This window comes from Dromiciops gliroides, chromosome 2, assembly GCF_019393635.1.
Source record: "Dromiciops gliroides isolate mDroGli1 chromosome 2, mDroGli1.pri, whole genome shotgun sequence".
Taxonomy (NCBI): Eukaryota; Metazoa; Chordata; class Mammalia; order Microbiotheria; family Microbiotheriidae; genus Dromiciops; species Dromiciops gliroides.
The window spans coordinates 255,329,313-255,344,467 of record NC_057862.1 but is presented as its reverse complement, the minus strand read 5'-3'; the positions used below and the strand labels follow the sequence as shown (position 1 = coordinate 255,344,467).

The window sequence follows — 15,155 nt, the reverse complement described above, 5'->3', positions numbered from 1 at the left end:
AGTATAGGCTTACATGATTTGAGACCAGGAGACAGTATATATATCAAATTTTTTAAGCATGCTAGTAGAACTCAGCCAGCTTGGGAAGGTTCTTTTCAGATGTTGCTAACAACTCGGATTGCCATCAAAATCAGAGAGAAGGACTTGTGGGTCCATTGCTCCCATGTAAAACTGGTACCAGAACATGTAGACCATTGAATTTCATTGTCTCTTATTCTTCCATGTGTATTTTGTTCTATTTATCTATCTCTCTATTTTTGAACCAATGCAAGATGGTTTGATTTCATAATACAATATTAATTCTGGAAGTAATATTCTCCCATATTCTAAGTTGTTTGTTTTTCCAACTGATTATTTGATCAAATTCTAGAAAGTGTTTCCCTGGCAAATTGGTTGCCATGGCAAGTGTAAATTAATCCTAGAAGTATTATTTTTGCTAAGCTTAAAAAAAAAAGGAACATTTGCAAAAGTTTTTCATATTCATGTAATCAAATTTATTATTGCTACAAACAGGGACATGTTTTGCAAGATAATAATATGTAATTTGGAGATTTTAGATATTGAAATCAAAAAAGATTTACTCAGAAAAAAAGGCAGTTCAAATGTTTCATAAGGGTTTCTTTTTTATGCTATTGCATCTACATTTTAAAATTAATAGTATGGAGATTTTTATTCTTTTAGGATTGTGTTTTAACTTGTATTATGTTCTGATTTTTCACAAAGGTAATTGTATACTTAGTAAAAAAAAGTTATTGCTTGAAATTATTGCATAATTATATTATATTCTGAGTCAAGGCAAATTCACATTTTTTGCAGTCATCATTATCTTCAGCTTTTAAATCCATATGTGACTTGGATTATGGAAACTTATCATTTGAGACATTAACTGCCTTTATTTTGAATTATCAGATCAGAGACAAGATGCCAGCCATCCACAAAAGGAATGCATACAAGGGGAGACATCCACAAAGTCCAGGTAGTGTACTGCCCTGGGAAAGGCCAAGAGAATGGCCATTGGCAAGAGGTGAGGTTGGATTCTCTTGGTTTATTCTTCCCCCACACATAGTACTGGACCGCCAGGTTATGCCATCTTATTCTATGCCTGACTTCGATTCCCCCTCCTACATGCCTGATGCCATGGATGTCTCAATCCCATGGATCTCATTAAGACTGACTTAGTTTCCCCTCTGTTCTTTTATGGTAATTCCATAATTATCTCAGGTGTCATGATAAATACGATGTTGGATTTGGCCTTGACATCTGTTACCAGTTATATTAGATCCTTTAATTTCTCATAATGGCATGAGGATAGTTAGGCAGATGATGCAAAAAGTGATGAAACAAAGCTAAAAATTATTTTCCTAATTAATATCACAATTGTCTTCTCAATTTATTCTCCACAGGGAGGAGAGTAGTAATATTAAGTTTTAGAGAAAGTTTCAATTTTTGCTTTTATTATATATTTCATGAGTAACAACTGGACAATAATTGTAAAATCTCTAAAAGAATTTCCTTAGATATATTTTTGAGAACTCTCATTGTTTGATTTGGTTACTGACAAAACTATTTAAAGTTCTGTTAAGACCAATTTTGTAGGAAACTTTCCAGCTGATCATCAGCATCCACACCTGAAAGACTTTCACTCCACAACTACAACCAGAGGACTTCTCAAGAACCATCTGAGATAAGACTTTCAAAGACTTAAATGGACATTTTTCTGTTTTTCTTTTTCCCTATTGCATACACTATTTATAATGTCCACTTGCTAAAGGGGAGTGCCCCCTTTCGTTTTTTCTTTCTTCGTAATGTCCACCTGCTAAAGGGGAGTGCCCCCTTTCATTTTTTCTTTCTTCGTAATGTCCACCTGCTAAAGGGGAGTGACCCCTTTAGCTTCTGTCAATGCATCACTCAATTTCTTTTTCTCTCTTTTCATTCCCTTTACTTTGTTAGTCATAAGTATCTGTAATGTTATTGTTTTATGTAAGGAAATGTTATTTCTTCATGAAGCACAGGGGGGAGTGTGAGAACCAGGGGCCCCCGCCCTCTGCCAAGAAAGCATGAGATGACCTTTGTGAGGTTTCTAAGGTTGAACTGGTGTCCCAGAAGTTCATGGACCCCCTTTAAGTCATATCAATCAATAGACTTGAATGTAACCAGCCAATTAGCTTGGAGCTATGTATGGGGACTGCCCCACTTCCTGTTCCACAGAGAGCTTCCGGTCAAACTGACTGGGATCCACTCTCTTAGGAAGTGTGAGTGGCTAGGTGAAGGAGCTCTTTCTCTCTCGAGTGTAGGTCTGAACTAAGGTTTTGCCCATTCTTTCAGAGACATGCACTCTCCCTCTCTCTTTACTAACTTCTAATATACTTTAATAAATGCTTAAAAGCCTAAACTGTTCCCCCCCACACACACTGGGGAGCAGGGAAGGACACACACATTGGATTTTAAATGTCACAGTGAAAAGTACTATTATTATCATCTTCATTTTACAGATAAGTGACTAGCCCAGGATCTACCTTTCTTTCTTCCCTCTTCTTGTTCTTATTACCATCATTAGTATATGAACACAGTGGGTAGAGCACAGAACTCAAAGTCACTAAGACCTTGTTTCAAATCATGCTTCAGACAATTACTAGCTATGTAACTTAATAGGAAGCTTCTTAGGTTGGATTTGAATTTAAGTCTGACTCCAGGCACCAGTGCTCTATCCATTGTGCCACCTAACTGCTTTTCTATATCTTAATATACAGAAACAAACTGATTACCACTATAGCAATCATGTGTGAATCAACTGTCTACATACAGTCTGGTCACTGACTTGTAAAAGCCAAGATAAAAATCAATTCCCGGTTAGAAGTGTGATGAAATAATGGGATTTAGCAGACACTCAAAGACCCAACCTGGAGATTAATCAAGACTGATTGAATCAAGGGAGAGTAATTGACTGCTGATTAAGCCTACTTCAAGTTAATTGGATTGTAATCACACCTGGCTATCCCTTAAGAAGGTATTGTTCTCAGAAACTAGACTGTGAACTCAACTTGAGAACACCTTCAAAGACTATGGATTTGGATGCTGCCAACCAATCACCTTGAAGCAGTGTGTAAGGACCGCCTCTGTTCCAGATCTATAAAAAAGCTTCCACAAACAGCTTGCTTAGGAATGCTGATTAAAACAGGCTGGGGAAGGAGTTCTTGATTAAAGCAGACTTGTGGAGGAGGACTTCAGGAAAAACCCAACCAAACTGGAACTCTAGGCTAGGTAGGACTTCTTTTTCATAACCTTCTGAACTCTTTGTAAATATCTGTATGTTCTAATAAATGTTTAATGCCCAAAGACTGGTACTGAAGCCTTTTAATTTTTGGCGACCACAATTAAGATTTTAAACATCACAGAAGAATAAAAACATAACATGTACAATTTAATAGTGCCTACCCAGATTATTTAAACAAGCTCCTGATGCAAAAAACTGGAAATGGATAAAAGTGTGGACATCTATACAAACTATCAACAGTTCCTATGAAAGTTTACCAATTGTCACAGCAAGGAGACCAAACAAGCCTAGAAACAGTCTCAGCAAGTGAACACTTGATTTCCTTACCAGGAAAAATCAGAAGGTATTTTTAGATATGTATTGAGAATAAAAGTATAAAATCATAAGGTAGAATATTATGAGTATTTATCACCTCATAAAATAGTAAGAATTAATCAATGAAGAACTTATTAATAGAAAGCTAAGTAAGAAACACAATCCAAATCATCCTGAGAAGATTTAAGGACAAAATTGAATAGAGGATAACAAGGAAAAAATTTTTAAGTTCTTCTAAGGATTAAATCAAGTTACATCCACTGTCATACCTATTAATTAATAGGGTGGGCCAAAAGTCACAATGTTTTAATAACTTTTTGAAAATTACTTTTCTTTATTTTTGTCACTTGAAAGATTTGATTTTTCATATGTAATATAAATTCATTTCCTCTATATGATGCTATATTATAAATTTAGAACAAAAATAAAAGTTATTAAATATTAAAACCTCTTTGGGACTTTTGGCCCACCCTGTTTAATTCTAGAAAGGATAGCTATAGGGGCAGCTAGGTGGTGCAGTGGATAGAGCACTGGTCCTGGAGTCAGGAGTACCTGAGTTCAAAACCAGCCTCAGACACTTAACACTTCTCTGGGCAAGTCACTTAACCCCAATTGCCTCACTAAAAAAAAAAAAAAAAAAAGGATAGCTATAGCAATGAGACAAGAAAAATAAATTGACTGCAAACTGTGATAAAAATAATGGAATTTGGCAAGCGCCCAGGGGTCCCACTTGAATGATCATACCGGCTAGGGATGACTGGATATGGGCCACACCTGGCCTGCCCTGAGTGATGTATGCTGCTGATGTCAGCAGGGGAACCACTCTCCACATCTAGCTTGAAGGACCTCCCTTTTGGGGGAGGGAAAGTAAAAGTAGAAAAAGGAACACTCATTGAGGGGAGCGTCTTTTCCTGCCAATGACCTTCCAGGAGCACATTGCTGAGAGGCCACACAGCTGTTTTGTATTGAAACTATGAACCCCAGGTGGTGAGTTAATAAAAACAAATCCAACTCTTTGAATTAGCTGAGCTAGAAGCAAGTTTGGGGATTGTGTCGGCCTTTGCTAGAGGCAAGGAGATTATCCATTTTCCTCTTTCCCTATTCCCTTGTCATTGGCTTAATTAATTTCACCTTTGCTGTGTATTTTATTCCCATTAATAAAACCTGATTTGTTTGTGGAAAAGAGGCTGCTAATCTCCTTTCTTATTGGCCTGGGAGAAATAACTAAAAAAGGCAGTTTGAAGGGGAGGAAACTTTGGACCTAGATGTCCCTTATTATTTTCTGAACCCCAATATTATGGTGAGCCACCCAATTAACTCTTCCCAAATTAAATTTGGCCCCTACAAAACAAAGAGAAAACAAAATTATTACTATTTTACCAATCATATTTTACTTAGAAAATCCTAAAAAGTAAACTAAAAATAGACTGAAATAAAATGGGATAGTAATAAAATGGCAGAATATATTCTCACAAAGGTAGTAAGAATTTCTGTATATTACCAACCAAACCCAAGAGGGAGACATAGGGGAGAAAATCCATTTGAAATAACTGTAAAATATATAAAATATCTGTGATTCCACCTACCAAGACATATTTAGGATTTATATGAATACAACTAAAAGCACTATGTACAAAAATAAAGGAATGGGGCAGCTAGGTGGCACAGTGGATAAAGCACTGGCCCTGGATTCAGGAGGACCTGAGTTCAAATCCAGTCTCAGACACTTAACATTTACTAGCTGTGTGACCATGGGCAAGTCACTTAACCCTCACTGCCCAGCCCCCCCCCCCAATAAAGGAGTAATTAAAGTAACTGGACTAAGGAACTGGAGAAATAGCTCCACCAACGATGCATTAGTGTTCAAATTTTTGTACAGCTTCTCCAACATTTATTATTTTCCTTTTTTGTCATATTAGCGAATCGGATTGGTGTGAGGTGGTACATCAGAGTTGTTTTAATTGCATTCCTCTAATTAATAGTGATTTAGAACATTTTTTCATATGGCAATAGATAGCTTTGATTTCTTCATCAGAAAACTACCTGTTCATATCTTTTGACCATTTCTCAGTTGGGGAATGACTTGCATTCTTATAAATTTGATTTAGTTCCCTATTTATTTTAGAAATGAGGCCTTTATCAGAAAACTGGCTATAAAAAAAATTGTTTCCCAGCTTTCTGCCTCCCTTCTAATTATGGATGCATTGCTTCTTTTTATACAAAAACTTTTTAAATTAATGTAATCAAAATTATCCTTTTGCCTTTCATAATATTCTCTATCTCTTGTTTGGTTATAAACTGTTCTCCTTTCTATACATCTGAGAGGTAAACTATTCCTCCTCTCCTAATTTACCTATGGTATCACCTTTTATGTCTAAATCATCTACATTGATTCTTGGGAGATTAGTTAAATTAGACCCAGAAGCAAGCAAGCAAAGTATCATGATTTCCAATAAGGCTAAACACAGTACTAAGGGGGGAAGGACAACCTGTGTGACAAAAATTTGGGGGAAAACTGAATAGCAATCTAGCAGAAATTAAGTTTAAGTCACTATCTTATACCACATATCACAATAAGCTACAAATAGATGATATAAATATAAAAAGTCACACCATTAAAAAAAATTAGAGAATGAAAAAAGATGCCTTTCACACCCGTAGTTAAGGGAAGAATTCCTAACTAAGCAAATGACAGCGGTGAACACAAAAGATAAAGGGACAATTTGATTAAATCAGAAACGACAATCAACACAACTTGAATTAGAAGACACTAATTCAGGAAAAATATCATTGCAGCACATCTCTCTGCTAAAGTACAACAGCCAAAAAAATATATAGACATGATAAATAAGAACAAAAGTCATTCCACAATAAATAAATGACCAACATAAACCAGTCATTTTCAAAAGAATATAGTTTACCAACCAGATGAAAGAATGCTTCAAGTCTCTAATAGGAGAAATGTATATTACTTTACACTGTTCAGAATGGCAAAGATACAAAAGATGAAAATGGCAAGTGATAGAGGATTTATGACAGACAGGCACACCAATGCATTATTAGTGGCCCTGATTTATCTAATTGTTCTAGAAAACAATTTTAAGCAATAACCAAAAAAAGTCACAAAACTTTGCATACCCTTTGATCTGGTGATAACACTATTGGTATACACCTCCAAAATATCAAGGACAGAAGGAAAAAATCCCTATATAAAAATAATTACAGCAGCAATTTTTATAAAACCAAAGAATTAGAAACCAAATGCTTGGCTATCAATTGGAGAATGGCTAAACAAATCATGGTCAAGCATGTAATGGAATATTATTGCACTGTGAGAAATTATGAATATGAAGAATTCTGAGAAAACATGTATGAACTTATATAAAGTAAAATAAGCAAATCAAGAATAATTTAGACAATGATAATAATGATATAAGGGAAAATAACTCTGAAAAGACCTTAGAACTTTGATCAACACAGTAACAAATCAGTAACTTTAGAAAACTAATGACAAAGATGTCATCTTGGCAGAGAGATGAAGAACATACATTTTCAAGCAAGACAAATTGATATGTTTTGTGTAAGTATACTTGTTGATGTAATGCTGCTTCTTTGAAGAGGGGGTAAGTTAGTGGGAAGTAACAGATTTTTAAAAAAAAATAAATGAAAAGCACATTAGAAAACAAGAGATGTTCAGAAGGGCACACAAACAGTACACATTTGATACTACTTTGTTAAATTTAATATACAACTAGAAGTTCATGATTTTACAAAGAATGTTTATGTTTGTTGATGATGGTTAAATACACAATAAAATATAAAAATTAAAAAGAGAAAAAAACCGGTCAATTTCATAACTATTTTCTCTATCAATGATATCACAGTCCCTGAATTTCTGTATGGAGATCTACAGAACCTACAAAAAGACAGACAGTCTTCTTACTTGAGATAATTTTGGAGACTTCAGGAAAGATTTGCCTCACTTGGGCAAAAGGGGAGGGCAGCTCAGCACAGCTGAGAGTGGTTAAGAAAGTTGCAACAGTGACCCCTGTGCCCCAAAAGAAGACTTCAACTTTATAAGTTTAAAAATAGGCTACAATATGAGTAAGAAACAAAAAAGGACACTTACCATTTGACAGCTTCTATGGTGAAAGGGAAGACCAAAACTCAAACTCAGATGAGTTAGTCAAAATGCCTATAAGTGAAGACTCAAGTGGGAAGATGATCTTGTCTCAAGAATAAAAAGTCTTGGGGCAGCTAGGTGGCACAGTAGATAGAGCACCAGCCCTGAATTCAGAAGGACCTGAGTTCAAATCTGGCTTCAGACGCTTGACACTTACTAGCTGTGTGACCCTGGGCAACTCACTTAACCCCAATTGCCTCACCAAAAAAAAAAAATAATAATAATAATAAGCCTTCTTGGAAGAGCTCAAAAAGGCTTTTAAAAATCAAATGAGGGGCAGCTAGATGGCACAGTGGATAGAGCACCGGCCCTGGAGTCAGGAGTACCTGAGTTCAAATTTGGCCTCAGACACTTGACACTTACTAGCTGTGTGACCCTGGGCAAATCACTTAACCCCAACTGCCTCACTAAAAAAAAAAAAAAAATCAAATGAGAGAGATAGAAGAAAAATGGGGAAAAAATGAGTTATGTAAAAGGAGGTGCAAAAGCTTACTGAGGAAAATACCTTAAAAATTAAAATTGGGCAGATGAAAGCTAATGACTCCATGAGATACCAGGAATTAGTCAAACAGAATCAAAAGAATGAAAAAATAGAAGAAAATGTGAAATACTTCACTGGAAAGACAACTGACCTGGAAAATAAATCCAGGAGAAACAATATGAGAATTATTGGACTACCTGAAAGCCACAATCAGAAAAAAAGTCTAGACACCATATTGCAGGAAATTATCAAGGAGAACTGTCCTGATACTGTAGAATCAGAGGATAAAACCATGTTTGAAAGAATCCATCAGTTAGTTCCTTTACCTGAAGTTTAGTTTTTGTTTGTTTTCTTTCACAACCTGGTTAATGTGGAAATATTTTGCATGACTGCTCATGTATAACTTATATTGAATTGCTTGAGTTCTTTGGGTGGGGGGGAATTTGGAACACAAAGTTTAAAAAAAAAAAAGAAAAGAAAGAATCCATTGATCACCTCCTAAAAAGAGACACCAAAAGGAAAATTCCAAGTAATATGGTAGCCAAATTCCAGAATTATCAGGTAAAGGAGAAAATACTCCAAGCAGTCAGAAAGAAACAATTTACATATCATGGAGCCAAAGTCAGGATTACACAGGACCTGGCAGCTTCAACATTAAAGGATCCCAAGGCTTGGAATATGATATTCTGGAAGGCAAAGGAGCTTAGATTACAAAGGTAAGGACCAAATTCCATATGGGGAGAGTTAATTGGGCCTCTCACCATCATATTGGGGTTCAGGAAATAACAGGAGACCTCTAGGTCCAGAATTTTCTCTCTTCCAAACTGCCTTTTCTTTAGTTATTTCTCTCAGACCGGTAAGAAAGGAGATTAATAGCCTCTTTTCCACAAACAAATCAGGTTTTATTAATGGGAACAATATTTACAGCACAAGAAGTTAATAAACCCAGGGACCATGAGAAAGGGGATAGACAAACTCACCACCACCTGGAATCTGTATTTTCTAAGGTGGTTTGGTCCGAAGGTCCACCACACACCAGCTCCTCTCTCTCCCCCTTCCTTCTCAGAGTTCTCTCTCCCCCCTTTCCTTCTTCTCCCATAGGAAGGGAGATTCTTAGCCCTGCTGAGTCTCCAATTAGTTCAACATACCTGCTGAGCTGTCCCCATTATAATTTGGCCAGGCCCATGTGGGCATGGGGGAACTCCTAGGTGGGGGTTAGGTACTTTAGTTGGATACTTTGACTCAATAAATGTTCTTTGTGTTGTTTGTCCCACCTAATATACATGACAAATCTGATCAGAGTTCCTTTTGTTTGTTCTATAATCTCTTCAATACACATCTTCTGTTAGGCTTTACAAGATTATATCTTTTGAGTCTGACCATAATGTAGCAAAGATGGGGTCATGGAAACCCCAAATCACAATTAATTCCTTACACAACCAAGAATCAACTACCCAGAAAAATTGATCATTATCATTCAGGGGAAAAGATGGACATTCAATGAAATAGGGGGCTTACAAGGTTTCCTGAAGAAAAGACCAGAACTGAATAGAAAATTTGATCTTCAAATACAAAACTCAAGAGAAGCATAAAGAGGGAGAATATGAGGGAGAATAATACTTTTAGCTCTTGGTATCTGCATTTCAATTTAGGTATTGTTATTAAACTGACTTTGATGTGGATATAAAGAAACTTAAAGGGTAGAATAAAAGGAGGAGAGGAAGGGGGAGGTGGAATGGAGGTAATTACATCATATGAAGAGGCACAAAAAAGAACTTATTACAATAGAGGGAAAGAAGGGAGGGGTGAGCATTGTTGCAACCTTACTCTCATCAAATTTGGTTCAGGGAGGTAGTAACATATACACCCATTTGTATAAAAAAACAGCTTACTCTTTAAGGAAGTAGAAGGGTAAGGGGAATAGAGTGATATTGATAGAAGGGAGAGCAGATATTGATAGAAGGGAGAGCAGAAGCAGGGGAAAAAAGAGGAAAGAAAAGAAAGGGTAACTGATAAAAGGGAGGACAGATTGAGGGAGGCAGTGGCCAGAAGCAAAACACTAGTAAGGAAGAATAGGGTGAAAGAAAAAAAGACTACAAAGGGGAAAAGATGATGGAGGGAATTTAACTGTGAATGTGAATGGGATGAACTCTCCCATAAAACGGAAGCAAATAGCAGAGTGGATTAAAAATCAAAATCCTATAATATGTTGTTTACAAGAAACACACTTGAAGCAGAGAGATACACACAGGGTAAAGGTAAAAGGTTGGAAGCAGAATATATTATGCTTCAGCTGCAGTCAAAAAAGCAGGGGTAGCAATCCTCATCTCAGACAAAGCAAAAGAAAAAATAGATCTAATTAAAAGTGATAAGGAAGGAAACTACATCTTGTGAAAAGGTACCATAGATAATGAAGTAATATCAATACTAAACATATGTGGACCAAGTGTTATAGCATCCAAATTCTTAGAAGTTAAATGAGTTACAAGAGGAAATAGACAGCAAAACTATACTACTGGGGGATCTAAACCTTCCCCTCTCAGAATCAGATTGATCTAACCTCAAAATAAATAAGAAAGAAGTTAAAGAGGTGAACAGAATGTTAGAAAACTTAGATATGATAGATAGATGTCTGGAGAAAATTTAATGGGGATAGAATGGAATATACCTTTTTCTCAGCAGTATATGGCACACACTCAAAAACTGACCATGTATTAGGGCACAAAAACCTCATAGTCAAAAATATAAAGGCAGAAATAGTAAATGCATCCTTCTCAGATCATGATGCAATAAAAATTACATGTAATAAAGACCCATGGAAAATTAATTGGAAACTTAAAAAAGGCAACTGAGAAAACATAATTATTGACCCACAATTCAACTACCTACTCTTCCCTCTCTTTAAAATCTATGAGATGGTTGTCTGGAAGTGGGTCAGGGGAAGAACATGGTCAAAAATGTAGGTAATTTTTTTTTAAAAAGACCAATAAATTTATTTTCAAGAAATCCATAGGAGAATAATCTATATCTGTATGAAGAATATCTTTGATAAAGGTATAAGAAAGGAAAAGAACTCTTTTATAACTGGTATTCTATAGTATATCACATCTTTTTAACTGACCATAAAATTAATTTCAAAACTATAAAAAAGCACTTGATTTGATAGAGAAAAAATGTTGCCATCAGTCCTTTCCTCCAAGAAACTTGTCTCCTATGAGTATGCCAAAATCATACAAAATTCTCTGAAAGATGTTACAACGCTGCTAACTGACAACCTTCTGGTTATTAATATCATTCAAGGTGTAAAACAAGGATTTAAAAGGGGTTTGCCATCATCAATAATTGTGTCCAGGGTAGAGTACAAATGGAAGAATTCCCTAGAGATGGCAAGGTCTTTCAGATGCTCTTGTTTGTAGATGATATTGTACAGAATTGTACCAAGGCCTAAAACACTGGGGATACTCCTAAATGAGATCCATAAACACTCAAAAGAATTTTGCCTATTCCTGGGTGGGGGGTAGGGCAATGAAGAATTCTTCATGCAGTTGAAAGAGAGTTCACAGCAATAAGATAAGAGGTGGTGTGTGTGTATGTGTAAAATGTTTTTTGATGAACAATGAGTGGAGCCCAAGAACAGAATATACTGGATAACATTTGGGACACTGTTCAGTGCTTTCAATTACTCCAAGTTTTCCCTGAAACAAAGGCCTACCTTTTTTAGTAACAATATTCTTCCCAAATTACTATTTGCTGGAATATTTAAATTTCTGAATAATCAAACTTGTAGGTCAGCCAAAGGATGGAAAGATTCAATGGGTGAAGATAGGCTGAGATATTATTAATAAAGCATTCCAACTGTGATTCCAGAAGACTCATAATGAAACAGACTATCCGCCACCCCTAATGGAGAAGCAATGGACTCAGAATGCAGATTGAGACATGTATTTTTGTATATAGCCAATGCAGGAATAAGAATTGCACACCATAAGCAAGGTCAAAGATATAAATAAGATTTGGAAATGGAAGAGGATGTAGGTTGGTCACACACCAGGAATGAAAGATAATGGATGGACTGTCTTTCTCCTCTACTTGTTCCCTTATAATGTCAAACAATTTAGAAGGTCTCCAGAATGCTAGCGAGACCTGTGGATGATTTATGGGAAGACAAAGACAAGAGTCAAAGAGAAGACAGGTATAAGAATCACACAGGCTAGGAAAACATGAATAAGTTTTGATCTCTACCAACAGCAGTAATACCCAGATGGATAAAATTAGAGATCCATAAAAATATATTAATAAATAAACTGGGGGCAGCTAGGTGGTGCAGTGGATAGAGCACCGGCCCTGGAGTCAGGAAGACCTGAGTTCAGATCCAGCCTCAGAAACTTGACACATACTAGCTGTGTCAAGTTGGGCAAGGCACTTAACCCCAATTGCCTCACTCAAAAAAACCAAAACAAAACAAAATAAACAAACTGGTTTTCAATCGAAAGATATTGGATTTATACTGGGCCTTAACATTTATAAACTTTTCCCCACAATAACCCTGTGAGGTAGGGATAGAAGTATTATCTCCTTTTAAAATATAAGGAAACTAAAGTGAAGAGTGGATAGAGTGCCCAGCCTGGAATCAATAAGACTCATCTTTCTGAGTTCAAATCTGACCTCTGACACTTACTACCTATATGACCCTGGGCAAGTCACTTAACCGTTTGCCTCAGTTCCTTGGCTGGAAAATGAGCTGGAGGGGCAGCTAGGTGGCACAGTGGATAGAGCACTGGCCCTGGAGTCAGGAGTACTTGAGTTCAAATCCGGCCTCAGACACTTAACACTTACTAGCTGTGGGACCCTGGGCAACTCACTTAACCCCAATTGCCTCACTTAAAAAAAAAAAAAAAGATAAGATAAAAAGAAAATGAGCTGGAAAAGGAAATAGCAAACCACTCTAGTACCTTTGCCAAGAAAACCCCAAATGGGGTCACAAAGAGTTGGAAATGACTGAACAACAACAAAGCTAAGAGAGAATGTGACTTACCATTGGTTAATGCATCTTACTAGTATAGGATCTCAGGTAGAAACCCAGGTACTTGATAATTCTAAGAAATTAAAAGGGTTGGGAGCAATTTGATAACTAAAATCCATTTCCAAAAGTTATTTCATTCAAGATACATTTATTAAACCAACACATACAAGATACTCTGCTAGGTGGACTGGGTAAATACAAAGTTTAGATAAGGCACAATCTCTAAGAGCATGCAGCTTACAGTCTAGAAGAAAAAATAATAGAAATCCAGGAAGATCTTAAAAGTTTCCTTAAAGAGTGACTTTTTTTGGGGGGGGGTGAGGCAGTAGTAAGTCGCTTAACCCCAATTGCCTCACCAATTTTTTTTGGTGAGTCATTTGGGGTTAAGTGACTTGCCCAGGGTCAAACAGCTAGCAAGTGTCAATTGTCAGGCCAGATTTGAACTCAGGTCCTCATGACAGAGTACCGTGGAAATATTCCATGCCATACAAGATCTCTCCAGAAGTGTAGAAGAACAGAGGGAATGAGCAAGACACCTGTCTAAGCCTGAAATAGAACTCAATTACACACTCTAAGACAGTCTTCCTCTCAGACCCTGAGAGACCCAAACTACAAAAATTCAATCCCATAGCAGGTCTCTGAAATGCCAATGCTGAACCAGAGAATTGATGAACAGAGGGAGTAGAACAGGCTTGGGAAAGGAGAATATCAGAGTTGGGGAGGGGGGAACCTATGTAGAACTCTAATAAGCCTAAGAGAAAAAGCCTCGCATCTATCTGGGGCCATTTCTGTCCCTCTCAAAACTCACTTGGGGCAGAGACCTAGGCTGGTGAACCATAAATTGCCCGATATAGGAAAAGGCTGAGATCCAGCTGCCAGGGAAACCAACATTAGAGGGGAGGGGGTGAGACAGTGAGTAACGGAAAAATAAGGGCAAAAAGATTAAAATTACCAAATATCTCAGGAAGGAGAATACTCAAAGACCATGAACATAAACATATATATCAACAAGGAAAACATTAACAAAAGAAGGGGGCAGCTAGGTGGCGTAGTGGATAAAGCACAGGCCCTGGATTCAGGAGGACCTGAGTTCAAATCTGACCTCAGACACTTGACACTCAGTAGCTGTGCGACCCTGGGCAAGTCACTTAACCTTCATTGCCCAACCAAAAAAAAAAAAAAGAAGAAGTGCAACACTATTACAAAGACTTTAGTTTTAGTCAAGCCACATGTACTGAAAAATGATCAAACTGGTTTGTGGACTGAGCAGGGGAAAGGGGAAGCAGTTCCACTGTCACGTGATATATGTTCCAGAATAATTAATGTTTCTTTTAACATTTTGAAGCAGGTGACTGAGAAACCAGGAGACTCATAATTCTTCAGTATGCAAGTGGATGAATCTACAGACATTTCTCAAAGTAGCCAGCTTTTTGTTTTTGTTCATTATATGCTTTCTGACACCACTAAAGAAGTCAAATTTTGTAAATCTCTTTTTGAAATGACAAAGGCCATTGATGTTTTGGAAGTAGTGAAAAATTTTGGGGGGATTGTTAGGTATTCTTTTGTTTTGTTTTTGCCAAACAAAACTTTGACTGGAAAGCACATCTCAACACACTTTGCACAAACAGAGCTTCTGTAATACTTGGTAATACATCTGGTTTTGCTACTTTAGTGAAAAAGTAAATTCCTTATGTCTTCATCATTCATTAACTTGCAACAACTCTGAAAAAAGTTTTGTTAGTTTGCCATGAACATCATCAACTTTATCAGAAGCAGATCTCTGACATCACACTTTTAAAGAATTTTGTCCAAAAAATTGGAACATAATATGAAGTAACTTTACCATACAAAAGTTTCCTAGCTTTCAAGATAAGAAAAA

The 15,155-nt window shown here is 36.6% G+C and overlaps 2 protein-coding genes across 3 annotated transcripts in view; one reads left to right on the top strand and one right to left on the bottom strand.

The window, feature by feature from the left end:
- The window catches only part of MAX (MYC associated factor X), an 89,699-nt gene extending 88,463 nt beyond the window's left edge, over positions 1-1,236 (top strand). Inside the window, exon 4 of one of the 2 annotated variants that reach the window (XM_043988905.1) lies at positions 910-1,236. In XM_043988905.1, the coding sequence (XP_043844840.1) occupies positions 910-1,179 (270 nt within the window). In that variant the 3' untranslated portion in view covers positions 1,180-1,236. The remainder of the gene's footprint in view (positions 1-909) is intronic. The other variant, XM_043988906.1, reaches the window with a different exon arrangement.
- FNTB (farnesyltransferase, CAAX box, beta) overlaps positions 1-15,155 on the bottom strand; it is a 119,025-nt gene that overhangs the window by 39,195 nt on the left and 64,675 nt on the right. The window lies entirely within an intron of this gene.